Source organism: Brienomyrus brachyistius, chromosome 7, assembly GCF_023856365.1.
Source record: "Brienomyrus brachyistius isolate T26 chromosome 7, BBRACH_0.4, whole genome shotgun sequence".
Lineage (NCBI taxonomy): Eukaryota > Metazoa > Chordata > Actinopteri > Osteoglossiformes > Mormyridae > Brienomyrus > Brienomyrus brachyistius.
In genome coordinates this window covers 1,047,084-1,073,288 of record NC_064539.1, presented here as the reverse complement: position 1 = coordinate 1,073,288, position 26,205 = coordinate 1,047,084, and the positions used below count along the sequence as shown (strand labels likewise).

General features: G+C 44.5%; 2 protein-coding genes across 6 annotated transcripts in view; both read left to right on the top strand.

Annotated features, from left to right (window-relative positions):
- Positions 1-902: 902 nt before the first annotated feature.
- hmgcs1 (3-hydroxy-3-methylglutaryl-CoA synthase 1 (soluble)) lies at positions 903-9,528 on the top strand. Of its 4 annotated transcripts, none has more exons than XM_049019338.1 (10): positions 903-1,029; positions 2,958-3,415; positions 3,749-3,874; positions 4,357-4,521; positions 4,773-4,941; positions 5,808-5,978; positions 6,460-6,566; positions 6,660-6,785; positions 7,107-7,267; positions 7,371-9,528. In XM_049019338.1, exons 2-10 carry the CDS (start codon positions 2,968-2,970, stop codon positions 7,458-7,460), a joined length of 1,563 nt encoding a protein of 520 aa, XP_048875295.1. In that variant the 5' UTR covers positions 903-1,029; positions 2,958-2,967; the 3' UTR covers positions 7,461-9,528. The 4 variants fall into 4 exon arrangements, with proteins under 4 accessions (XP_048875295.1, XP_048875294.1, XP_048875296.1 ...); XM_049019337.1 differs by lacking the exon at positions 903-1,029 and adding an exon at positions 1,036-1,799; XM_049019339.1 differs by lacking the exon at positions 903-1,029 and adding an exon at positions 1,799-1,929.
- A 3,417-nt stretch (positions 9,529-12,945) lies between these two features.
- Positions 12,946-26,205, top strand: part of tln1 (talin 1) — a 73,944-nt gene continuing 60,684 nt past the window's right edge. The window contains exon 1 of one of the 2 annotated variants that reach the window (XM_049019309.1): positions 12,946-13,229. The gene's annotated coding sequence lies outside the window, so the exon portion shown is untranslated. The remainder of the gene's footprint in view (positions 13,230-26,205) is intronic. The other variant, XM_049019307.1, reaches the window with a different exon arrangement.

Sequence of the window (26,205 nt, the reverse complement as noted above, 5' to 3'; positions counted from 1 at the left end):
TTTAATAACTATGCCTACCTGGGGTCCACAACTATTTTTCTCCGAGGGCCAAATTCCACCAGCAACACAATTCCAACGCCCACTCCAACCAAAAAAATGTCCGCTTGTTGGTGACCTCTGTTCTGAACAATGGTCAGGCAGAATAATTCATTTAAGTACTAAGAAATATGCAATTAGTCAAAATAATCAGTTCTGCATCTGGAAATATGCTTTGTCTCTATCAGAATGGAATGCATGTAACATTGCTTCAGAATAATAAGTACAAATGAAAACACATATTAATTTCAGTGCAGGTGTTTAAATCATGTTTCCACTATAATTGTTTTGAATTTGAATTAAACAAGGTGGTGTACTATATATTGGTGCAAAGGGAGGGACGTATTTAGCTATGAAACAGCATATTTAAAACGGACACTTAAAATCTGGCCATTTCCGAGGTGATATATAACTTAATAACTTTTTAATTTAACTCCAATAAGACTGCCGTCTACAATACAATACATATAAAAATGTATACTGCGGCAAAATGTACTTCTTTTTATTAGTCCACATGTCTAGAGAACATAAATTAATTGTCAACTGAAAATAACGAGGAGGGAAAAAAAAGTTCACGGTCACTGTAAGATGCCTAATCTCCTATACGCTACATTTTCATAGTCAGCCGGCGGTTGCCAGGGCGACCATAGGCGGCTTCTTCACGGATTCGGCCTGTACTACACTGACGACCTCGCCAGGAGTCGGACGTCTTCCCTGATTGGCCTTGGTCCTCTCACCATATACCGTCACTTACTCACACCATTCAGCCACTCAGAACCGCGCTCTGATGGGAAGTTGTTTCCGGGTTGGCGATTGGCTAGCGTATTGCGAAGGGCAGGTAACTATTAAACGACAGGCCGGCGATACTTCGCCGTGATTGGACGGTGATCCGCCGTTTCGCGTGTTGCCGTTCTCTCAGTATAAATACATCAAATAGTAATAAGGAAAGCAGTCTGCTTCTGGTCTGTCAGAAAATAATCGTCTGTGTTTTCGGTGAGTGATTACCTAATATAAAGATGTGTTATGATACGCGAATAACTTATGTTGAACCGGTCTTATGTAAAACACAACGAAAGTGTATCTTTGGGTTGACACTGTTGAAAGATAGCTAACAAGCGAGGTGTAATTGTACCTAGCTATATTGCATTTGTTTTAGATCGACAAACTAACTACAAAAACTGGTGACATTTACTACGTATGCATATAACAACTTGTAGATGTTGTCATTCATTCATTCAAATGACTGTCAGTACATTGGCACTTACAGGACAGTAACATTTAATGGTTGGTACACGTACTTGTATACAACCTACGTCCTTTATTTATCAAATGTAAGAAGTTTCTAAGAGTTGATTTATAATATAAGAAACGGAATAATTCGAAACCTAGGTTAATATGACTGTGAGTCACCAAGCGTGTGGCGATGGATCACTAGACACCGGTGCGGCGATACGCCGTTTAATCTTTGTACAGCCACACCACAACAACACCCACAAACGTAGCTGGCATAGCCACTAGTCAGTTCCCGTTTGTATAATCATAACAGCATGTCCGACGTAGCCGTGAGATTTCTTTAATCCCATTACTTGGCTCTAAGCGCTCGGCGAGCCGCGGACGCCGGACGTTGGCGCGCGGATCTCTTAGACGGAAGTCGGTCCGCTAGACTTTGTCGGTCCGGGTGGAAACGTAACCGGCTGACCTTATGATCTTTCCAAAGGACAGATTTCCGTCTCACGCCTATTAACTTACCCTATGATTGTAAGGTAAGCCCGGGCTATTGTTGACCCGTTTTGCCTCGCATCTGTGCTGCTGTAAATTAAAACCAGGACTCGGCGTGTCACCTTGTAGTGTGGATAAAGGGATCTGTGGAGCACCGATAATCTTTCCGGACAGGTTGGTGTCAGTCTAAACTAGGCTCCCGTCGTTATTGGCATCTTGCGCTGAGTAATCAGGGTGATTGAGTCGTTAAGTCAAAAGCGCTGTGACGACCTTTACGTGAAGTTTAAGTATGAAATGTGACAAAGACGAAACCTGACGCGAATTGTATACGCCCTTGGCGACGGTGGTCGCTCGAAGGGCTTGGCATCTAAATGCCGTAGATGGGGTAAAACGTGGGGCGATGGTACGACCAAACCTAGCGAGGAAGTGGGAGGTTTTGTGAGGGAAGTTCGTCTTGAAGTGTTTTTGCCCTTAGACATTGCTGATTGCATGCTTTCTGTCAACCCGTACATCGTAACGTCTGTTTATTGACTGCGCACGGGTAATTTACAGTTACTCGGGATTTCACGGTCGGTATGCAAATCGGAAGATAAGTACATCATATAGGTGTAATATCTGATTTTTGAGGAGAACCTCCAGTAATTTGCCTTCTACAACAATGTTTCCAGGTGCTGAAACATCTGTAAACGTAGCATATTTGTACGTAAGTGACCAAAAGGTCATCAGTAGTTATCTTCACGGGATTTAACTAGGTAAAAGGGCACCGGTCAGATTTCATTTACGTGCCCTTTACCCGAATAACGAAGTCTAATTGACACTAGTTGTTTTTGTTCTTTTCCTGTATTGAACAAAGTGGTCTTTGAGTACATAAAGGTGTCGTATTTCTGGGAAGTAGCCGGTTTTTGGCTGAATCTGTGTTTTTACGTGGAATTTGAACCGCTTCAAGTAGCATAAACTGGGGAAAGCGGATTATGCAATTACGTCGGTGGGTAAATACCCTGTAATGGGGAATAGCTAAACCCTTGTGACGTCAGGGCATGCCCCCTGTTCAAACAATGTAGCTTACAAAAGCAGCACAGGGACAACACCCGGCTCCTAACCTATACCATCATCACAGCTCTGAAGTTTTAGCTCATGTTGCGTCTCACCCCCGCTGAAGTTCTTTGCGACACACTGTCTCATCGGTGTGCCCTGTCTCGCAGTTCTGCCAAGATGCCCGGATCTGTACCTGTGAGCGGGGAGGCCACCTGGCCGAAGAATGTAGGCATTATCGCCCTAGAGGTCTACTTCCCGGCACAGTACGTCGATCAGGAGGAGCTGGAGCAGTTTGACGGCGTGGCGGCAGGGAAGTACACGGTCGGCCTGGGTCAGGCCCGCATGGGCTTTTGCTCAGACCGGGAGGACATCAACTCACTGTGTCTGACGGTGGTGCAGCGGCTGATGGAGAAGAACTGCCTGTCCTATAACAGCATCGGCCACCTGGAGGTCGGCACGGAAACCATCATCGACAAGTCCAAGTCGGTGAAGACTGTCCTCATGCAGCTGTTCGAGGAGTCGGGCAACACGGACGTGGAAGGCGTGGACAGCACCAACGCCTGCTATGGCGGTACGGCAGCACTTTTCAATGCCGTCAACTGGGTGGAATCCAGCTCCTGGGACGGTAAGAGTCCTGCTCTCCCAATTTTGTTTGCATGTGGTAACAGCTGATGGGCTGGGTAATCAGGATCATTTTATTCACTATTTGTTTTGGTACAGGTGGTGGCATAAAGTATACAGTTAAACATACAATCAAGGCAACATAAGTCCTTGTACTTCTGCTGTGTTTGGCCAAAATGGCCTGAGTATTTTTAGTAACTATGGGTAAATAAATGTGAAAAGAGCAAATCTGCTGCTTGTTGTTTGATGTGTTTTTAATTTTACTGACACGTTGCTTGATCGCAGTTTTTTGTTGGAGATGTTTTAGTGACTCCTTCCCGTTGTTACTTTGACACAGGTCGCTACGCTTTGGTGGTGGCGGGAGACATCGCCGTTTATGCCACAGGATCCGCCAGGCCCACGGGGGGCGCGGGGGCAGTGGCTATGCTAGTGGGCCCCAACGCTCCTCTAGCCTTTGACAGAGGTAGGTGGGCGTCTTCTCTGCAGGAGCCTCGCTAATATGGGGCGATACGCCACCTCTTGTTTCTCTATTTAGGATGAAACGGCCTGTTCCCTTTTCTGCAGAGGACGTGCCGTTGTTAGGATGCGAGACACGAAGCGGAGATTAGACTCTGTATCCAGTGTATTGTATTAGATGGTCTGCAAATATAAAGTACAAAGCATTATAGTGTGTAAGGGGGCATGTTTGTGGTAGTCATGCAGACCCAGGTAGCCGGTGCTTTTTTTATCTGTAGACACTGGCCCGCTGTCTGCCAGATCAGTATTTTCCCCCATTACCTTTTTGTTATGCTGTTGGCGTATTAAAAGGGCGGCCTTGTTGGGGTATCCTGTTCTGTTTGTCTAATACTCTCTGTGTTGGAAAGTACACAGTCGCCGCGTGTTGTTGACTGACGTGGGTAACAGTGGGACTGTTTGCTAACGGGGCTCGCGGCTCTGGTTCCGCAGGCCTACGCGGGACACACATGCAGCACGCCTATGACTTCTACAAGCCGGACATGGTGTCAGAGTACCCTATGGTGGATGGAAAACTGTCCATCCAGTGCTACCTGAGCGCACTGGACAGGTGCTACACTGTGTACCGCAACAAGATCCACGCTCAGTGGCAGAAAGGTGGGTGGTATCCTGCTGCCGGCTGACTGGCAGCTATGAAAGGGAACCAGGTTGATGATGAATAAAACCATGTTCTGTAGAAGGAAAGCTATTTTTCTTATATACAGTATTTTATACATAGGGGGGGGATCAATTTACAGTTCTGTGAGCCATAGTGGTTCATGGTTAAAAGGCTGCCCTCTTGTGTCTCGGAGAAATTTATGAGTGAATAAATTTGTTGTTGTCCCGTCCCCCTCCACCACTTACCATAGATGGCATCGATCGGCGTTTTGATCTGGAAGACTTCGGCTACATGATCTTCCACTCCCCGTACTGCAAGCTGGTCCAGAAGTCGTTGGCCCGCCTGGTGCTGAATGACTTCCTCAGCGACCCCAGCCCCAACACAGAAAGTGGCATCTTCAGTGGTCTGGAAGCCTTTAGGTGAGCAGTGTACCATGGTCTAGATTTGCAGTGAATTTCAGCTCTGCCCACTGTGTTTTGCAGTCTGTACTTGTATATCTATGCATCTAGATCTTTGCAGTTAAGTGTGTTGTAGAACGGCTATAAAGCTTTCAGTTCTATATTAGTAAGCCACTGGGTGAATCCCAATATACATACTTGACCACACTTGTGTTCTCCGGTACCCGTTTTGTCATCTTCCATTGCCGAAGACCAGGTCTAATACTAAGAACACAAGGACAGTAACTGCCCAGATGTCATTCTTGCCCAGCCCCAAATATCAAGGATGCATCGGCTGCATTCTTGACAAACGTTTGGAAGGCAAGTTTGCAAGACTGGTCTTGCCACGTGTGGTCTTTGTATTCTTGGTATTGAGATTCATCCATTGACTCGCATAAATGTGCTGTATCTATACTGCTTATTACCCTTTGGCTAGATGTCTGACTCGGTGTATTATTTTCAAGTCTTGGCATCAGACTGAAATGTTATTACTGATAAAAGGATAATTTGTTGAGAGTTTTCCTTGTCAAGCATCTATGTCACAAATATATTTTGTGGGCTAAATTAATAGGATTCCATTTGCATTTATTTATTGATTAGATGCTTTTATCCAAAATGACTTACAGTTGAGAGAACAAGATCAAACTGTCCTTTGAGCAGTTGGAAGTTAAGGGTCTCGCTCAAGGGCCCGACAGTGAAGTTACTCTTGAATTGAACCAGCAACCTTATGATCAGACAGCATTCTAACCCACTGAGTCATGCACTGCTCCCATTTTCTTACGAAATTCAAGGTCTTCATTCTGCTATCAGAAAGCCTAACTCCCCACCCTGTTTTACCGGACCTGCAGGGAAGTGAAGCCAGAGGAGACCTACTTCGATCGGGATGTGGAGAAGGCCTTCATGAAGGCCAGTGCGGACATGTTTGACCGCAAGACCAAGGCCTCGCTCCTCATTTCCAACCAGAACGGCAACATGTACACGCCGTCTGTCTATGGCTGCCTGGCGTCTGTGGTAGCACAGTAAGTCAGCCGTGCAGAGGAACATCGATCTGATCATGCTGCAGGGTCACATGGTGTTCCAACATGTGGAAAGGAATTAGTTCATTACCTGTGAAAGCAGTGTCAGCCGGTCCCTGGGGCAATTTGGGGTTATGGGCCTTAATCAAGGGCCCACCGGTTAAATCCTGCCAGCACTGACATCTGAATTGGTGACCTGCTGATTTACGGGGACAGCGTCCTAATCCACTGACAATTATTATTATTTTTTTTTGACAAGGATGCTTAATTCCTTTAATAGAATGATTAGCAGAAATAAAGCAGTTATCAACCCAAGAGTTTAATGTTAAAAAAGAAGGGAAAAAAAGGGAGGGGCCAAAAGACTTCGGGTTTGAATAAATCCAAGGTACCAGGTTAGGAAGAGGCATGAACTTATGGCTCATTGAATGACTGAAGTGAGGAGCTTTGTGAGCTGTGCCAAGTCTGACGCCAACTGCCCCTACAGACACACGCCCCAGCAGCTGTCTGGTCAGCGCATCGGCATCTTCTCCTACGGCTCTGGCTTTGCCGCCACGCTTTACTCTATCCGGGTGACTCAGGACGCCACGCCTGGTGAGTCTCCTGCCACCGTTCTGGCTAATGACCTTGCTGCCGCACTGCATGAGATGGCCCATGGTGACCCCCCCCGTCTCGGGGCCATTTCAGGATCCGCCCTGGACAAGCTGGTGGCCAGCTTGTCAGACCTGCGGGCCAGACTGGATTCCCGCGAGAAAGTGTCGCCGAGCATGTTTGCTGACATCATGAAGCTGAGGGAGGAGACTCACCATCTGGGTATGTATGCCCCATTTCTAGCCCCACCCACATGTAAATGACTCCGCCCACCTGTTCTCCACAAGGTCTGGCTCAGGGCCAAGTGTCATGGCATTTTTTTTTTTTTTTTTTGTAATAGTTTTTCATCTGTGTTTTGGTATATTTATCAGTAATTCACAAATAAAAATAGAAGGCCAGAAAAGGAAAAAAAGCAGGCCAGTTTTGCATTGCATCTCGTTAAAACCAAGACATACAGTAAGATCTTAGAAATAATTTTTAGACGTGGAAGGATCTTGCAATTGAAATCCAATTTTAAAGAATAATTCTGTGCCCCTCCTGTAGCAAACTATACCCCCAAAGGCACTGTGACTGACCTGTTCCCTGGCACGTGGTACCTGACCCACGTCGACGAGAAACACCGCAGGCAGTATGCTAGACGGTCCTCGGACGAGGACGGGCCCTTGGAAGCCGGGCTGGTCAGCTCCACTGCCACCACAGCAGAGGTATTGGGCTAGTTAGCGTTTTGAGGGATAACTGCTATTTAAACAAGTAAAAATAAATGTGCCTGATTTTAAGGAAACAACTGCCCCCCCCCCTTTCCCTCAGCATATCCCCAGTCCAGCTAAGAAGATGCCTCGGATACCTGGCAACAGCACCAGTCCTGAAATGGTCGCCTTTAGCAACGGGGAGCACTGAATTTACCTCTGTGAGGTACAGAGTTTCATGGTGGAAAGTGCCCTCATGCATTCTGATCTGTGTTCAGTGTATATATCACTGAACACTGAGAACCACAAGACTTCCCGCTGGTACTCGATGTGTCCCAGGACCATTTCATTACATGGAACACGGGACATACTTACAATGCACAGCTATACCAGACTACAATCCCCAGCACGCACCCTGCTGTGAACCTGCAGTGGTCTCTAGAGAAGGCTGCATACCCTGCTTCAACATTGTTTGTATGTTTTTCAAACGGCATCATTTGTTGTTAATCACCTTCAAGCAAACTGACCAATGACCTCTTGTGGCCGAATGTGGTAAGTGCACCTGACAATGCGCACATAGGACTGTTGCTCAACTCGGAGTCACCAACCGGAAACGAAAGCTTAAGCAATATGGCTGTGGAAGCCTCCCTCATTTCCTTATAAGGCAGTAAAGTCATATTCTTGACATTCTACATTACATTCTAGGCATGGTGTCAGAATTTCACTTGTGACTGTATAGTAGCAGTATATTATCTCCTTGCTAGGTGGTTAGTGCAGGGAAAAGTGAAAGCATTGAATAGAAATGTTATATTTACTGGGGTTCTGTATTTGTAGCATTCTTGCCATGATTTTATATTATTTATATATATATATATATATATAAGTAGTGTATATATATATAATATAAGAATCACACATTTCCTCCCTTGCATATTTTTGGGATGGGCTTATATGTGTCTATACTTAGCATATGGGGATAAAATCTATTTCTAAACGGTGAGCTCAGCTGTTGAGAGAAAAATGGTAAATAGTGAGTTGTAAAACGCAAACGCAAAACGTTCATCTCTATGTTCAAAATCGAAAGCTTGGCAATAGTCATCCCTCCCCCCCATTCGTGCATCATGAGTAAATCTAGATTTGAGCTTTGATTTGTTTTGGCGTCGAGATTTTTCCAAGTCTCGACAGGCCACCTTAACGCGGCTGGTCCTCTGGAAAGGTGTACGTGTGGCGTTGCGGAAAGGGCTTCCTGCAGTCTCTGTCCCATTTAGGGTGGGTGGCTGTGAGCGGGCTGCTTTCCCCCTGTCATGGTCCCTCACCATCATTTGTGCCAAACCATTATGGCGGATGTGGCAGAGGGGTGGGGGCACACTGTGTTACACCCACATCCAGGTCCCGGTCCAGGCCGGAATGCCGCTTGACTGTACGCTCTCCATGGATGCATCTGCGTACAGCTGTCCGCCTTCTCGTCAGCCACGCGACCCACACGAGATTTGGGTCGAGTCGAGTGAAGGGTTAGGTGGCCTGTGTGTCTCTCAGCCTTTAGCCTTAAGTTCCAAGGGCTTCACAGCAGACTGTTCTGTATAACTGAGGATGCATCAGTGACAGAAGTGATGCATTTTTCATTAGCCCCCCCCCCCCCCCCGCCAAGTTTGATGGTTGACTGTCCATCGGTTAGCTAACTGGAGTGCCGTAGTTGAAGGCGCCCAAGAGGGTAGAGGTTTCCCTGACCTTGCCAAGTCTTTCTTTCATGCTGTAAGAAGTGGGGGAGGCTTAGCAGGAAGCACATCTGTCACTAGGGGGCAGTGCTGGACTCGTTTTTTTTTTGTTTTTTTTAAATGAATCAATAGCCATTTATTTTAACCTTCCCATCCCCCGAATGCTGACCAAGAGACTCTGAACTATAACTGCTATGAGCAACAGGGCAGACGAATTGCCTCAGATGGTCAGTCGGCATGCCGCTGAACTTTCAAGAAGCCTTACTGCAAGCATGTACTAAAGGTATTAAAGTAAATAAATAAATATATGGTGTTAATGTACAGATTTTTTAATTTTGTAGCTAAGCAGATTTACCTCCTAAGGTTATATCTTGAAAAGGCTTATGTTTACAAATAGATTCTCTCAAGTCAGATCAATTTTGGCAAGTCATGTACAGTACTGACAGTAAAACTATTTATATATGTAGAGTACATTGGTATCTGATTTCATTTTTTCCCCAAGAATTTTAGGGAAAAAAGCAGATGCATAAAATATGAACTGAAAAATAAACATGTTCCTTTAAATTCTTCTGGCTCTGTTTTTTTTCTCTCTTAATCTCTTGCTTTACTATTTTAATCAGTAGTAAAAATATTTTTCAATTGCTGGATTCGCCATTTAATCTGTGACGTGGGAGTCCACACGAAGTGACTTTTGGTAAAGAGTACACAAACAAAAAAGTTGGACTCGCATCTGAATTTCTTGCGCTTAACTTGGGATATGAATACATATCCTGTCTTAGATTTAAAGGGATGTTGCTGAAAGCGCACACTGATCATGAGTTTCTTGACACACTCCCTCACTACCTCTCATGACCCCTCCTCCATCACACACAGAGAAAAACGTGGGATCATGAGCCTCGCCTCCCTCTACCAAGCATCAGTGGTTGTTAATTTATTTTTGGTGAATTAAGAGCAATACTCTTTCATTCAACACTCCTCAGCGCCACGTAGTGATACAAAAGAAAATACTTTTGATATTTGCCACTGTTAGTGCGGTAAATGAAAAACCATATTACAGATCTTTTTAAACTTTGCTGAAACATTCTTTGTGATGAACTGCGAATGGTTTCATTTTCAGACAGATGGCCCTAAAATTGAAGCAGCACCACATAGTGAAAACGCAGAGTAGGACAGTTTTAATACTTGATTTTGTTAGTGTGATAACTGAAAAAGCATTTTAAGCATCATTTTCACCTTGTAGACATATCGTATGGGTAAGGAACTGGAATCGATCAAAGTTTGAAACAACATGCCCCAAAATTAAAGCTTAGTCGCAGCAAAGGGGAGGGTTAAAGCAGACAACGTTTGACATTGTAAATGTGATTAAGTCAAAAAGTATTTGATGGAAATTATTACTGCTTCACAAAAACATTACATGGATGAATATCTACACCTGATATTTTAAGATAAACTGGCCACAAAATAAGGCAGCAGTGTTATGCGGTGGCAGAAGAAAGTGCAACTTTATAAGACACTTGATTTTGTGAATACAGTAATTCTAAAAGCATTTTACAGATTTTTTCAAACTTTGCTAACACATTGTATCTGTGATAAACTGAAAATGATCGAATTTTGAGACTGATCGCCCCAAAACTGAAGTAGCGTCGTATCGTGACAGAAAAAAAGGGGTCGTTTCAAGCATTGGATCCTGTTAGATAACTCAAAATATTTGACAGATCTTTTTCAACTTTTGCAGACAGGTTGAAAGAATGGAGATCTTGACCTTATCGAGTTGTTAGACATATCGCACCAAAATTGATACAACATCACTAAGTAACGTAATTAAGTAAGGGAAGGGTAACTTCGATAAAACACTTAACCTCACGAACAGGATAACGCTATCTGATATTATTACTCTGTTTACCCTGCTTGATCTTTGATGGCTCGTATTACCAAGTCACAAAAACAATATATGGATGAAAATCTACACCCAATAGACCTGAGAAAAATCACCCCAAGACTGAAACAGCAGTGGCAGAGGGCGAAAAGAGAAGCTGTGGCCATCGTCTTGTGAACACAGCAACACAACCTTCTTCCATCTAAATTCATTGTGCAAATATTTTTGTAGACTTCCCAGGAACATTGTGCAGGTCGGTGATTCTCAAACTGTGGGGCACGAGGCGATTTTCTGAATATTCTAAAATTAAGTTTATAATCTGCTTTCGTCGCCAGTCCCCCTGCCCAGCAAATTTTATCAGTAGCAGTGCAGTATCGTTTGCAAACACCCCCTACCCCCGCTCTATGAAATCTATCGTGGGGGAATTTTATTTTAATCATGTCACTTAGTCCTATAGTGTAGTTAAGTGTTTTGCAATACTAGGAGGACAACACTAGGTGGAGCCATTGAAATGACAAACGCAATAATACATACTCAACGTACTGACAGACATTTATATATCATCATAGGAAAACAAATACGTAGAACAAGAAGCGAGTGCTTTAAAAAGTCGCTTGCCATATTTTTAAACAGTTTTCGAGTGTGGCTTGTGTATGCGTTCTTTTAAAGCGACAATTAGCCTATGGCTTAACCTCAGCAACCCACGCAACTATTCTTGCGTTACAAGTGGTATTTTGCAAGTTAAGAGCAAATAACTAAAACATTGCTATTTGGCCTAGTATACCATGCTGGTCCTAAAACATTTATTATTTATTAAACCAGGATGACATGTTGCTTATGATATATAGGGGAAAATGTAGTTTTAAGACAATTTAAGAAATAGTTGATGCATCTGTCTTTCAATAATAAATCACGCAGGCAGAAACGCTATCCAGATGTTACCAAATATCAAGGATGTTTTAATTGGAGGCAAAGTTGCCATAATACCCGTGTATTGGGGGCACTTTGGAGGACTGGGAGCGCGGCGCTTGTCGATCCAGACATTTAGAACTTGCGTCTTGTGAATCGCAGCTTTGTTGTCTGTCCGGGAAAGACACTCCCTTGTAGCCTTGAAGAAATGCTGCAGCGTGGGCTTGAATTGTTAAAGGAGGTAGCTTGTCATGCTGAATTAGCTTTGTCTTTAAAAGGGATTGAGTGGAAACAGGCCTTGTCAGCAGAAAAGGAAAACTGACTTGCATCACCAGGGGCGCAGTATGGGTTCTCTGACAGATTCAGGGCCCTCAGCATGTTAGGGGCCCTTGGATCCATCAAACTGGGAATTTCTAGCTATAACCCTGCCCCGACACACCCTTAAAACTGACCCGACTCAGCCGAGCAGTCCTCACCTGAGAATATGAATATTTATATATTTTCAGAAACGTTTTTGAATAAGTGATTAGCATAGGCAAGATCCTGGCAGATTCAATGAGTTCAGCACTTTAAAAGCCCCCCACCTCAGTAAAATCAACCGGGAGGGGGTTCCATCAATTAAAAGACGAATTCCCATTTATTCCGATGACTGGCATAGTAAATAAATGGTGTTTCGCAGACAAATTGTCTACGCTAATCACATTTCCCACTGTGCCGACATGCCATAGTATTGATAGAGTGATGTTTTAATCGTCTGATAAAAGCATTAAGTAAATATTAAATCAACCCCTGGCCTTTTACATCTGTTGATCAGTTTAGCGTACATAATTGAACTATTTAGGGCTCTCCATAAATCAGCGGATTAGCATAAACCAGGACACCGCTTTCTTTTACAATACTCGTATATACTCACTTGCCTACTAAAGCATTCCTTTAATTGTTCGACTTAAATTAATAGCGCTGCCTTTCTTCAAAAAATGAGATCTCTGCCTTTTTAGCACAAAGTAAACAGCAAACGGATTTAAAATGTAAACAAACTGCCCTAAATACATTCAAACCAAATGCAATCCTGGATCAAAGGTCTTTTAAGTATTTTGCAGATGTTTTGGGGTGGGTGGGGGCGATCAGATCTTTAAATTTTGCACTTAAAATAACCTCAACTAAACTAAAAGCGACTATAACGAACCGAGGCCAATCTTCGTGTTTGCTACTAAGTATCAGCCGCGAAAAAGCGCCCGGGTTTTAGACGAATCGTACGGTTTGCTTCCACTTCCTCCCCAGACTGCAACGTTACTGAAGGGTGGAGTTTTTGCACCGTCTGTGAGGATCGGGGCAGGGAAGGAGCAGAGAAAGAGCAAAAAATTACCATCTGACACACACCAGCGCTTGGACCATCGCTTGAAGCTGGGGACGGGGAAATTTTATCCGCTGTTTCGATTTCGAGTAGGGGGACGACGAGCGTGAGCAAACGAGGAGAAAGGCAAGTACGGCGAAGGGCTTTGCTTGTACGAGTTGGGCAGGGGAGGAGAAAAAAAGTTTCAGCTTGCCTAGGGTGTGAAGTTTCTTTCCGACATTTAACGCAGGGCGACAGCGCTACCCTTGTAAAAGTGGGCTATGCCTTCCGGGAACCCAGTTTTTCCTTCGGCTTTTACTTTGGCGTCTCTGCGATCAGGAAGTTTGTGCCGGACCGATGCGATCGTCTGAGTCCTTAATCTCGGACTTGGAAATGCGGGAGGCGTTTTTTATTAAATTTTTATTTTTTTTTTGCCCGTAGAAAGTGTTGATCGTACTTGTAGCTGAAGCTCCTCTGTGCCCGCCTGCACATACCCCGAACACGTCAGCCCTTACGCCGAGCGAGAAGTACCCTATGTGCATGCTATGATGGCCTCATATATAAAAATCCCACTTCTGATAAATCTTCTCCGGGGTGGACTGATGCAAGTGATGCAAGGCTAAAAGTCTGGGTTATATTTACGCTGACCAGCAAAACGCAGTTCCGATCTCGCGTCCTGTGTGTGCTTTTAAATCCGCGCGTTTGGGAAGTATTAAAAAAGTTGTACTGATCTGTGAAAGGCGTGTTATAATTCATTGATAGCTATTTCTAACGGTATTTTGTCGAGGTGGTATTATCTGTAACGTTCCTGTCGGGTCATGACCCGATTGCCCGGACGTCCGTGGATAAAGTACACGATGCCTAGCTAAAGGGCATTTGTAGGGTTTAATGAAAATCGGCGGGGTATTTTGGGACATGAAACGACGACAACCGATTTATAAATGACACAGCTAACCGGCTGCGTGACAGTCATTACTTGATATTGGGAACGACTCTGTTGACCTGATTTTTTTTGTCCCATTATGGATTTATGTCGACGACAAAAAACTCAAACAAACTTCGCCTTTAAGCAGTTATTGTACCACGAGCCTTTATCTGTCATTGTACTTATGCGCCGTGCTTGCTGCACCTTTGTTACACGTAATTGTCGGGGCGGACAGAAAATATCTGCCTTCTGGGAGTAACGATTGCAACAGCGGCGTCTACTTCCTTGTGACAGAGTGCCTCTCGACATTATATAGCTGTTGGCTATGGATTTTTAGCAATGCTGTAAATGAAAACATGGGAAATGGCAGGCAAAAATAAAATATTCAGACACAACTGTAAAAGTTTTTAAAAGAACAGTTGTAGTGCATTGATTTGTTTCTACCTTCCCTAAAGTAATAGTTATGCTGATGGTGGTTTATGGTAAATACTTATAAGTTGTATATATAAGTTGTATAGTGATTTTCTCAGTTCAGGGTATGACCGATGTGAATAACTTGTATGAAACGTTGTTCTTTTTGCGTTTGTTACATAGTTTTGCTTTTAGCTTAATTAAATAATATTCATAACAATTTTTTTCTGTAAGTAAATGATGGACTGTGGAGTGCTGATTGGACAGTTACACAAAGCAATAAAATGTTTAAATACGTGCCGGACCAAGCCGGCCGTCCCCATCCGTCTGTAATGGGCCCTCATGAGCCGTAAGTACAACATTAGTAATATGACTCAGAATAGTGCTGAGGTACATGCTGATTGGTCAGATTGTGTTGCTCATGGATTCCTTATAGATGACACCCATAGCTCTGTATTGATGGTATCTAGGGAAAATGTTTTTTTTTGGTCCTTCCATGGTCTCTCGGAGCGGTTTTCGTGCATGGGATTTAATATATATTAATAGGAAAAATAAACGTAAGGAAAAGCAAATTGGTCAAAATCAAATGAAGCCATAACGTGACATCAGCGGTTTTGGGCGATGGGACTCCTGATTTGGACGCGCCCTTTCCGTCGGTTACTTGATTGGTTTTTGTCGGTAATCAGTAGACAGTCCGCAAGAGCGCCGCTTTAAAAATTGAGGAAAGAGTTAAGTTCAGTGGAAGTGTCAGGCACGATATGAACTAAAAGATTTATGCAAAGGGGTAATGACTATGCTGTGAGCCTAATGTGTTTGAAAACAATTACTGTTAATTGGTACTGTCTTGTTGGACTGTCTCTACTTTTTTGGTCTTTGTGCCCCTTAAATACCCCCGATGTTAATTTTTCCGATGACCCACATAATTGGAGTTTAGGCAGGACTGCCCAGGGTGGCACCAAGTGGTCTCCTGGGGTCCTCGCTGCGTTGCCGTACATCATTAACCACTCTCAAGCTGGTGTGTCAGGAAGTCTGCCCGCCGTCCCCAGTGTCTGTCACCGAGCTGCTTTTGTTTGCCTTTAGCCGTGTGGCAGTCTTAGTGGATCTGTTTCGATGGGAGGTTACAGTGATCTGTCTACCGCAGCCGTCAACACCAGGCCAAGGACCCGAGAGGCTGTATTTTGAGATGGCCTAAAATTAAGCCATACATGCAAATGAGCGATAGGGGCAGCATCAGAAGCAGCCACTGACTGAACCTCGGGGGCGATAAGCTCTTCATGCTCTCTCGCTGTGGGCAGCAGTAAGACTGAGGGCTCTTTCTGCCTCTGCTTTTTTTCCCTCACTGTTAATCGTGATGCAAATAATTGTGGTTAGCACTTTAAATTCTACTTTCAACCTTCTTTTTACATTCAGAACACCGAAATGAAATCCGTTTACCTGTGTTCCATAGCGTCTTTCCAGGCTAATATACTCTCCTGTGTACAGTGTACGTTTTTGCCTTATCACGACATGTTTCTCGTCTCTCATCTAATATTTCCCCTGTCCATTTTAATCTGCAGTATTGGATGTTTGCTGCTGTTTGCCTTCCTCCCCCATGGTTAATAAAATCCACCAATCTGTGCACATCCGTCCTTCCGTCCTGCGTACTGGCTTGTCCAGTAAAACAGCGCTGTGAGCATGTTGCAGAAGGCGGTGGCCCTGGACGGGATGCGTGAAGTTTAGTTAATGCACTAAAACGTGCAAGCATTTTGTGTTAAAACAAGTGGTTTTCTGAAATGCAGCAGAAATTCCTCCATTTAAGGGTTGATAAACCAAAATTCCTGTTTGGTTGATTTTGGGTCCCATGAAAGCATTCCATATCGGGCCCCCAACCCAGACCAATCCAGTTGATTTCAGGGGCCCTTGGAGTCATCCTAATTATCCCTTTTGGTGGCCCTGCTGCTAGCTTTGGGTGGGAGCAGTCTGGACTCTGTGCCTCTGATCGGATGGTTGCTAGTTTGAGTCCCTGACTGTGCAGGGTAATTTCACTGCTGGACCCTTGAGCAAGGCCCTTAACTCCCAAACTGCTGCAGGGACAGCCTCTCCCTGCTTCTCAAGCAGATGTTGCTTTAGATGGAAGTATCTGCTAAATAAATTGTAAGTGTGTCACATCAGTTGGGCATCACCTCAGCCTCTCTTTCCCTTATTTCCTGGATACCACAGTCTTTAAGTCAGGAACTTCTGTTCTCAAGTTTCACCCTGGCTGTTTGTACTGATGACAAACATTTTTATTGCTTTCTCCGGATTCAGTTTTTTTTGTGACACGTGGAATAACGTGATTTCCTTTGTCAAATACAAGTGGTGCTGTTTTAGCATTTGCTATTTTTATGCAGTGACACTTACCTCCTTTCATGCTCGTATAAATGTGTTGTCCGGCTGCTGAAGGCAGCCTGGGGTCCCTGGACTTGCTCTTTACTGGGTGACTTGCCAGGCTGCGGTGCTGGCTTGGTTTTTTCAATCGTTTGTAGAATTCTTCGATTTTGTACTTTTTTGATCATTAGGCTTTGCTCCATTCATTCTGTTTAAATAATAAAAGAAATACACTCAGATAAGTGAAATTGTTCATTCTGATAACTGATAAATCGTTCATGCTGATATCTACCACAGAATGTTAGCGAATGGAAAGTGGGTGTGAGTCATACAAAAACAACTGAAAACATAAGCTTCTCATCTTTGTTAAACTTCTTGGGTTGAAGTTGTTTCACCTCCAGGGTTGTGGGGTAGAGTTTGCCCCACCCCAGCCTCTGCTGAGAGGAGTATTCTCTTGCCTGTTGTGTGTGTGTGTGTGTGTGTGTGTGTGTGTGTGTGTGTGTGTGAGATAGACTGACATCACTTTCAGAGTGTCCCCCACCCTGCTTCCTTGGAGAAGCCCCAAGGCCACTGTGACCTGTTGCGGCACCAGAGCAGATTCAAAGATCAGCACAAGATGCTTCACTGAATGCCTTAGGAAATCATTCCTTCCGACAGCGATTAGACTGTACAACTGATGAATCACTCAGGGCACTACGTGCAATAATACCTATTTTTGTCTCTATCTGTCTCTCTTGTGCAATATTTCACCCATGTATTTTTTTGCCATCTCTACATGTCTTATATCTATATATAGAAATTGTTTTATATGGTAGTTTGTATTGTCTGTTTTTGTCTTTTTGTGTGGTTGCGTGCTGTGCAGTCTGTGAGCCGTTCCCTCCGGGATGAAGTACTCTGTATCTGAATAAGTGTTATTGCAAAGCATATGAATGGATACATGGATGGGTGTTTGGTCAGATGCTGGCCTTGAGGAGAGGCTTGAGAAAGGATGCTTCCCAAATATGCAATGTCTTCTGCCAGCGGCCAGGTTCATATGCAGTGATGTCCAGATGAGTTCTTCATTATCTGTTAATGAGATGCCCTCTCTGTGGGTGTGAAATGTTCTATCAGGGAACGGCTCGTATATGAGGCCCCGTTTAACAAGGTCACCATTTAGGGCACAATGTGCGGCTTTGTGAGTGGCTCCGGTGGGAATAACGCTGCCTTTGTGCTTTTCGGAGTCCGGGGCCCCCAGAGAAGGATTTCGCCGGCCCCCCAGGAGAACGACGCCGGCCCACAAGCTGCACTGCCACAGCTCCTGCCTTGGCTTCATCTTTAGTTTGAGCACGTCGACACCAATGCAGGTGTTTGATTTATCCATCTGCAGCCGGTGAGCCTCAGCGGATGAAGGGTGGACAGTTAGTTTATGTGAAAACTCTACTTCCTTTTTATTTGCTTAACGGACACTTCTACCCAAAGCAGTGTACAGTTTTGAGAGAACTGGGTCAGACAGTCCCTGGAGCAAAATTTTGGGGGTTAAAGGGCCTGGAATTTGAACCAGCAACCTTCCGATCAACCCGCTGAGAAACACGCCACCTACACACATGGCTTTATAATTGTAATTGTTCAAGATCTTGTTAGCTTCAGAGCAGCAGGGGATTTATAATGTGCTTGCCGAAGAAATCTGTGAGGATGATTTGGATTCTCTCATAGTAAAACGTTTTAATCACCGGGTCAGATGTCTGTGCTTTGGGTCTTGTATATTGTGGGTTTGAATCCCGTAGCCGGCAGAGTAATCCTATCACCGTTGGGCCCCCGAGCAAGGCCTTAAACCCTGACTGCTTTGGGGAAAAAAGCATTTGCTGTATTAATATAAATATTTTCTACCCACCTGATGCAGATTTCTGTGGTGTATCAGTGCTGGTGAAAGGCTTCTGTAGAACCCCTTGTGTCATTGTGTTCATAACTTTCATGCTGAACAAGTTCTACTGGAGGGACAGTGATTAGATTTTAATTTCGGCTTGAATTTCTGTCTGAATTCACTTGAGTCCTTCTCTTATGTTTGATTAACGGTGGGTTTAGTGGATGGGGGACGTGTAGATCACTCTGGTTTGTTTGGCTGTACCTCCTGCCTGTTAGCTTGAGGTGCCACTTACTTTCTGAGCCATCATTCGTAAAGATCATTTGACATTCGTATTTAATCCAGTATTGCTGGCTTATTGGTCACCGGTGACGGCAGAAGTCCAGCTTTCCTGAAACGTACTTTATTATGCTTTTCTTACTGGGCATGTCTGTTAATTCAAGGCTTTTTGTGCAGCTAAACAGAGACCACTGTTTGATAGAGTAATATAAAGTTTTATGAATTCAAATCTCTCTCTCACTCTCTCGCGGAAAGACAGTGGTCCCTAGTTTGGTAAAACAAAGTGTGATGCGTACGAATGACCCAGTACTGAATCTTTGCGCGCCTGCGTGTTTGTGTGTGTCAGATGTGCTGCTTTTATTCCTGTTTAGGAGATCTGCTCAGCTGCAGCGCTGTAAGGTGCGAGGCGCTGGCTGTGCGTTCAGCCTGGCCATATTCGGTCAGAGCGACGCATGCTGCGATTCCTTCGGCTAAAGAAATCATTTGTTTTGGATCCCTGTTGGATTCTTGCGGCCCGTAATGATTTTGCAATGTGTTACAGCCTTCAAGTATCAATTATCATTTTGGATGATTAACTGAACCTCTTATATCACACGGTGTAAATAATAAAAAAGCTTATTTTTTAGCTGAGTCTTATTTTTTTTTGTCTACTTGAGCACAATGTTTCTCTTGCCTGTCAAGTCCTGATCCAGTGATTATTGTGCAGATAATATACACACTGTTCGCTGTTTAAATGGGGAGCGTCCCTAAAAAAACTTCAATAAATAGCGGAAAATTTAATTCGTATTAGTCTCAGTTTTAGGGGGAACAAAAAAGAATAATTTGTAACAAGTTACTTAAAGCAGTCGTCATGATGCATTATAAAACCTTCATAATGCATTATAATGGTTAGTACAAGCCATTATAATGCATTGTGAAATTGTGATGTCTTTTATAAATATTTACAGCTATGGTTATAATGCTTTATGAATGCATTATAATGCATTATGAAGATATCTATAATGCTTTAAACATTGTGCTTTAAGTGTATTCAAATGATTTAACAGGAAATAAGAACTGAACCTTGAAAACAAAAATACTTAAAGGGAATGACTTGTGAGTTTAAAATGTTATAATTAAATACCTTTTGCATTAGTCTATAAATAATATGTTAAAATATGTATTTACTGTATTTATTGCCTTGTTTATAACTCTGATTGGAAAACCAGGGTTTCCCTGCGGCTGCATTATATTGTTCTGGGTTCTTCTGTCTCCTGGCTGATTCTCGGGTCGGTTTTGCTTTGTGCTGCCCCTGGTGGCCCATAGCAAAGCCGGGTCTAAGGTACTGGGCTCCCTGCACATGGCGGTAATGGTGTCCTGCGAGAGTCAGGAGGAGTGGGGATGGTTAGCTGATGATCTAGAGAAATTCTTGCTGCTTCTCACATCTGGGGCCAAGGTGGTGCCTCATGGCGTCAGCTGGCTCCGCCCCCTGAAAACGGGTGGCGCGTTGCCTTGTTTGGGGGGCACTGGTCGTGGGCAGGACTGCCTCATTTGAAGTGAGCTCTTAGGATGCAGAAAGAGGGACTTCCTGGAGAAGGTCTAAGCGCTCCTGTCAAACTGGCCAGCTCTCCCCGACTCTGCTTGCGGCTGTAGCCTCTTCACACACGGGATCCTCCTACAGGGAAGAGTTTCTTGAGCACGACTGTATTACGAGAGGAGTCTAAAGAAGGAAGTTTCTCGGTACGCCCACGTCCCACACGTACCTCAGAGGTCACATGGTCACTTTCTGCAACGTCCCACCGTCTTCCTGTTCCCTCTTTAGGCCATTTCGACGTCCTGCATGGAGCTGTACTCTGATGCTGAGTGACACAGCCAGGCTATGGCACCCATACTTGGAGTCAGAAATGAGTAGATTTTGATCAGTTTCCTTAATACTCGGTATGGAGCATAATATCTTTACCCCTTAGCTGTTATAGGTCTTCTGTAAACTGTTATTTAACATTTTATTTAGTAAGCCATCTGCTGTTTGTCTCTCATGCAGCCTTTGTACCGAACTATACCCCAACTAGGGACGCTTCTTACTTTCTCTTCCTGTTTTCCAGGAAGTTCAGGAAGTAAGTGCCACATATTTATGTCTGATTACTCTTGACTGTCAGACAAAATGACATGTTAAAGCCCTTAAGGTTCTCAGATCTGGATCACAGGAGCTTGGCTTCAGCATTACGCCAGTGATTCTTTGTTGTGTCTCGATGGCTAGTGATGCAGAATGGCAGGTTTAGTGAGTCCGTGCACCGCAGCCTCTAGCTGGGATCAAGTTGTGTGGTCACCTTGCCTGGTGAGTTACCTGCAGGATGCTGTGGGAAGTACTGAGGCTCAAACGTAGGTGTCAGATGTGTGTCTCATCTGCCCAGATGTAGGGGGAGGGGGGTGTTTTACAGTGGAGTGTTGGGGGGCGGAAGTACTTGGGCGCATAGTAAACAAGTCGCTCTGCTTTGGGAAATGCCTGAGTTTGGGGGGTGGACATTGTGGACACCAGGTCGCTGAGCGCAGTGTCAGCGTTACCCCCGCATTCAGAGATCATGGAGATTTGGCTTGCCACCACCTTGATGAACTGAGTGTCCCTGGGCTTCATGTCCTGTGGGGAGGGGGGCGGTAAGTTAAAGATGTGCGTTGGTTGTAAATGTGACCCTAATTCGCCTAACACAGAGGACTCCTCGGAGTACGTTCAGCCAGAGAATGGTGAGATTTCACAGTGTAATTGGATTTACATTTCGCTAAGTTGTCTCCATTCATGTAATCGGGCCACGGTTCTCTGACCGTGCCCGGCACTCACAGGGCGCAGGGCTTGACAAACACGACCCGATTTGGCCTTTTAGATCTTAATGAATGTAACTTGTGCTCTAATCTACTGTCAAAGTTTTGTGATGAGTAAGATTTGATTAAAGAGCAGATTCACTTGCTGAAATCCCAAAGTTCATGATTCACGTTGCATTTATTTATCTGACGCTTTTATCCAAAGCGACATGCAAATGAGGATCAGAGAACAGCTGGGGTTACAGCTGGGGTTAAAGGTCCATCGGTGACATCGCTCTTCTAGCCAGCATGACTTTCGAATCGGAGGCACAGAGTCCTGACGCTTGGAGGCACACGCTGACCTGCACGCATCAGCCTACCTTTCCCATTCGCTGTACGTTTACAATTCTGGATATACAAGCTAAAACACCCAGACAAGAGAGTCTTCTGAAAACAAAGAATAGTTCCATTTTATGTGCAGTGGCTAGAGTATAATCTGTCTTTCAAGACGGGCAGATAAAGCCTTTCTGGAGGAATCTGCTGTACTGCATGATAAGACACCGTTTTGCCTTCATCTTTCCCCTTACATGCCCGAGTAACTTGTTGAAAAACTTGCTCTTGCATTCCTGCACCCTCCGAGGAACAAATAAAGCAAGTGTGCCGTTTTCCTTCAGCCGCCCGACCAGGAGCGAGAGACCTCGCTCTGTGCTGGCTTGGACCCCGCGGAGAATCGTTAGCGGAATTCCAAAGGAATGCGGGCTGGAATTCTGCCATGGAGCTGCTGGGCTGGTGTATCCATGATGTCTGAAACAGAGCCGGTGTTCCTGCTCAGAATCCAAACGCCATAGAACAGTGTTTCCCAGGCTGGGAGGGAGCAAAAACGTGGACTGTCTGTGGGTCCCCGAGGACCGGATTGGAAAACGCTGCCGTAGAAGAGTGGTTCTGGTCCGAGGTCCGCCTTGTCTTCTCCCTGTAGAATGCATCCTTGTGAATCTGCTCAGAGCCGCTCTTTGAAAGAATGATGCACTGTCTTTGCCGCAGACCAGCAAGGTTCTGGCTTATTTTAGGAGTTGGGCAGGGTAACAAGGTTTTGTTTCCTATGGGTTGCATCCTTTCTCAAGCCTTCTGCTTTGTGATGCTGCAGTAATCTTGAAAATCTTTTAATAGATAAACCGGAGAGACAGATTGGCTCTGATGTGCTGCGCAGAACAGCAGATGAGGGTGTCTGAGTGCTGCATGCATGTGCATACCATCCTAGGTTTGGAAAACAATGCATGCTCTGTTCTGTCAGAGAACTTCAAGGACGTCTCTGAGGGAATAACTGCAGACAGACATGCTTGTTCTTCTAGCCTGTAGTGCTTTTGGATGATTAAACCTTAAAATTAACTTCTTAAATGCAGTAAATACACCAGATTAATCCATTGGAAAATACTGTAATGGCTGGAAAAGTTGATAGTGAAAGTGGAGCAGGATGGGCTCAATCATCACAACAATGAACATTGTTGGGAAGTCTGGAGACCCAGAGAAAAGACTGGATGTGTATCATGTGCATGGTCTCCTGGATTCAACATCGGCTTGACCACACCTTATTATTATTATTATTATTATTATTATTAATTATTAATAATAGCGGTGTTAGGGTAGTTGGCAGGCAATACTACTCAAACTGTGGCCAACAGTTGAAAGGAGGTTCTGAACAGTGTGCGTTTTGGTATAAGTTGATTGTAAGGTTTGTGGAGGAAATGCTTAGTAAGAACACATCCTTTTCGTCACCACAATTTGAGCTGCAGTCTTTGTTTCTGTGCATAGTTATGTTGGATACCAACAGGTTCACCTCGAGACAGTTGGGTCCCCTCGCCTTCTACAAGCAAGAGAGCTGAGCGAATAAACAGCATTCTGACTGCCTATCACTTGCGGTTGGAGCCACAGACTCCCAAGTGCATCTCGTCTCTTTGGGCCTGTCTGTTCGGGCTGCTTGCTACAGCAGATGTGCTGGATCAGTTGGGACAGAGCTGAACACAGCCGATAAGATCAAAAGTCAACAGTGTGAAGAGACTTGTGACTGTATAAGCTATTTATAAGCTTTCTTTGTAACGTGACTTTTGCAAAGAATGGCGCTAAACATCTGCAGATGGATCCATAATTAGTTTGATTTGTCGTCTTAAAGTAAGGATCTGTGGGAGAGACCCCCGCTAGTCGTGCAGGTGGTAAAGCTTGGTATGCGACACGTCAACACAACAGAATGCAGAATGTGCCTGCAAGACGAAGCTTGAGTTTGTCAGCTGGCTTGTTATTGCAACACGTTTCCTGCAGGCCGTTTGCTGTTCCTGCTCTTATTTACTGTTGCGTCTCATTGAGAAGTACTTGAGAAACTTTTTCACTGATATGGCTGAAAGACACTTCCAGCGGCCTTTGACCCACTGGTCTGTTGTTGACCGCGGGGGGAGTGGGGTGCTATCTAGTTCTCCTTGCCGAGGTTTGAATCCTTGTGTCCCAAGATGGGTCTGGCCCCTGATAAGCCGCGTGAGTGACGAAATGTCCTCTGAAACTGTTGGCCCAGTGATGCCAACATGCTGGCCTTACCTCATGGTCTGAATAAGCCCGTTAAAAAAAGCAGATTCAGCAATAGGACTGTCCCAGGAAGGGAGGATGAGACTGAAAATCGCTATTTTTATAAAGAGCACCATTCGTCCTCAGAATGACACTCTTTCTTAGAGCCTGGTTAGCTAGCGGCAGGTAACTATGACGTTTTAAGGCATTCCTTCCAGCTACAAGCCGTCCACGTACAAAATGCCACAAACGCTACAAAAATTCCATTCGGTGTTTGGTCCATTTGGATCTTGTTTGTTGTAAGTTCTGTACAGTTATGTGTATATTTTGTATTCACTGTATTGCTTTACCCTTTATTGTTTTTGTGTATACTGTGTGTATTTACTATTTCATTCTGTTCTATACCTCGCCACGAATGATTTGCGGGAGAAGATGCTGGCCTGCCTTTCTGTGCAGAGTCCATATTGTGAAGCAAAACAGTTAATTCACCCTTTTTTGTCACCTCTCAGACATCCCCCCCCCCCATAATAGACCAGTGTTTGTAAAGTTAATTGAAAATGCTGACACATCTACCTTGTGTTTATACCTAAAGGAAAAAAGCCAGCTGTACAAATCCTGGTTCCAGATTCCCCCCCCCCCCCCCCCGCCTTCCCGCCCCTAGTCCCATGGGTTAAAATGGAATGCTTTGTAGAGCATTGCTGGTGGCAAATCCAGCTGTATTTTCATCTACGCATAGTCTGCATGGCTGATGCAGACTCCTCGACCAGCGCTGCCGTAATGTAATCCCACAAGTCCTGTTGCGCAATCGCATTCCAGTCTTGTTCCCGCACGGCAAATGAGAGCCAGCCGGACGGTAGTCAGATGGGACATCAGCCGCACCTAGACACACAGACATTTTGGTTTTGAATGGTTGCTTGAGGTGAACCTCAGCGTGTCAGATGAATGGTTAGTTTTCCCGTATTAAAATGTTAACAACTTAGGTTGCATTTTACTTTTTACGTTACTTTTTACGTTAAGTGACTGGTCTCTCCTCTCATTGTACTTCAGCTCTCTATCACCCCTCGGTACAGCGTGAGTGCAGTGCCAGAAGCGATTAAAGCCGCTGGGATTTTTTACACGATAGATTACACTTGAACAGATGTTCAAGAGTTACTGCTTACATTCTTCAATGCCGGAGTCGTTTAAAGGCCTTCTTATCTGACCGGTGGGCGTGGGGGAGTGAGGAGGAGCCCAGTCGTTAAACTCACGTTCACGTGCGGAAATTCACGGCCTGCCGGCCGCGTTTCCGTCATTTTAGGGAATTTGGCTTCTGGACAAAAATAAAATAAATGAATTGTTCAGTCGTTGTTTGTTTTCAACTAGCTGAAATGAAGCACATCTGAAGTATTTTGCTTAATGTTTAAGCTGGTCGAGAGCCTTGTGCAAGTAGTTGTAGTTATTTCTGACCCAATGACCAGCCACTGCAGGAATATTATTAGGTCTGTGTCGATTTTGATCACTCGCATGCTTTGAACTCCTCTCTGAGTTTTTGCTGAGGGATGTAATGCATCCCAAAAAAGTAGTGACTGGTTCATGCCTATTTTCTTTAATCTTTTAAAGGCCCTCATGGAATACTGACAGTTCTGAGGGACTTTGCATGATCTTTGAGTGTTGCTCTGCTGAACGGAGTGGATTTGAGCATTTGTGGCACGGGTGGCCAATCTTATCCGCAAAGGGCCGGTGTGTATGTGGGTTTTTGGGGTAACCTATATGTCAGCTGGTAAAGCCCAGGTGTGAGGACTCTTCAGCCAATCAGTCCTCTGATTAGTAATCTAATTAGGGAGTTGCAGCAAAAACCTCCACACACAGCTGCCCTTTCTGGGTAAGATTGGCCACCCCTGACTTATGGTGTTGAACTCAGACCCGGAATGAACCTAGCTCTATGACGGGGTCAAAATCCACATTGGTGTTGTCCAATATGATAGGTCCTTGCATGATTCTTTAGTCTAGGCTTTTGGCTC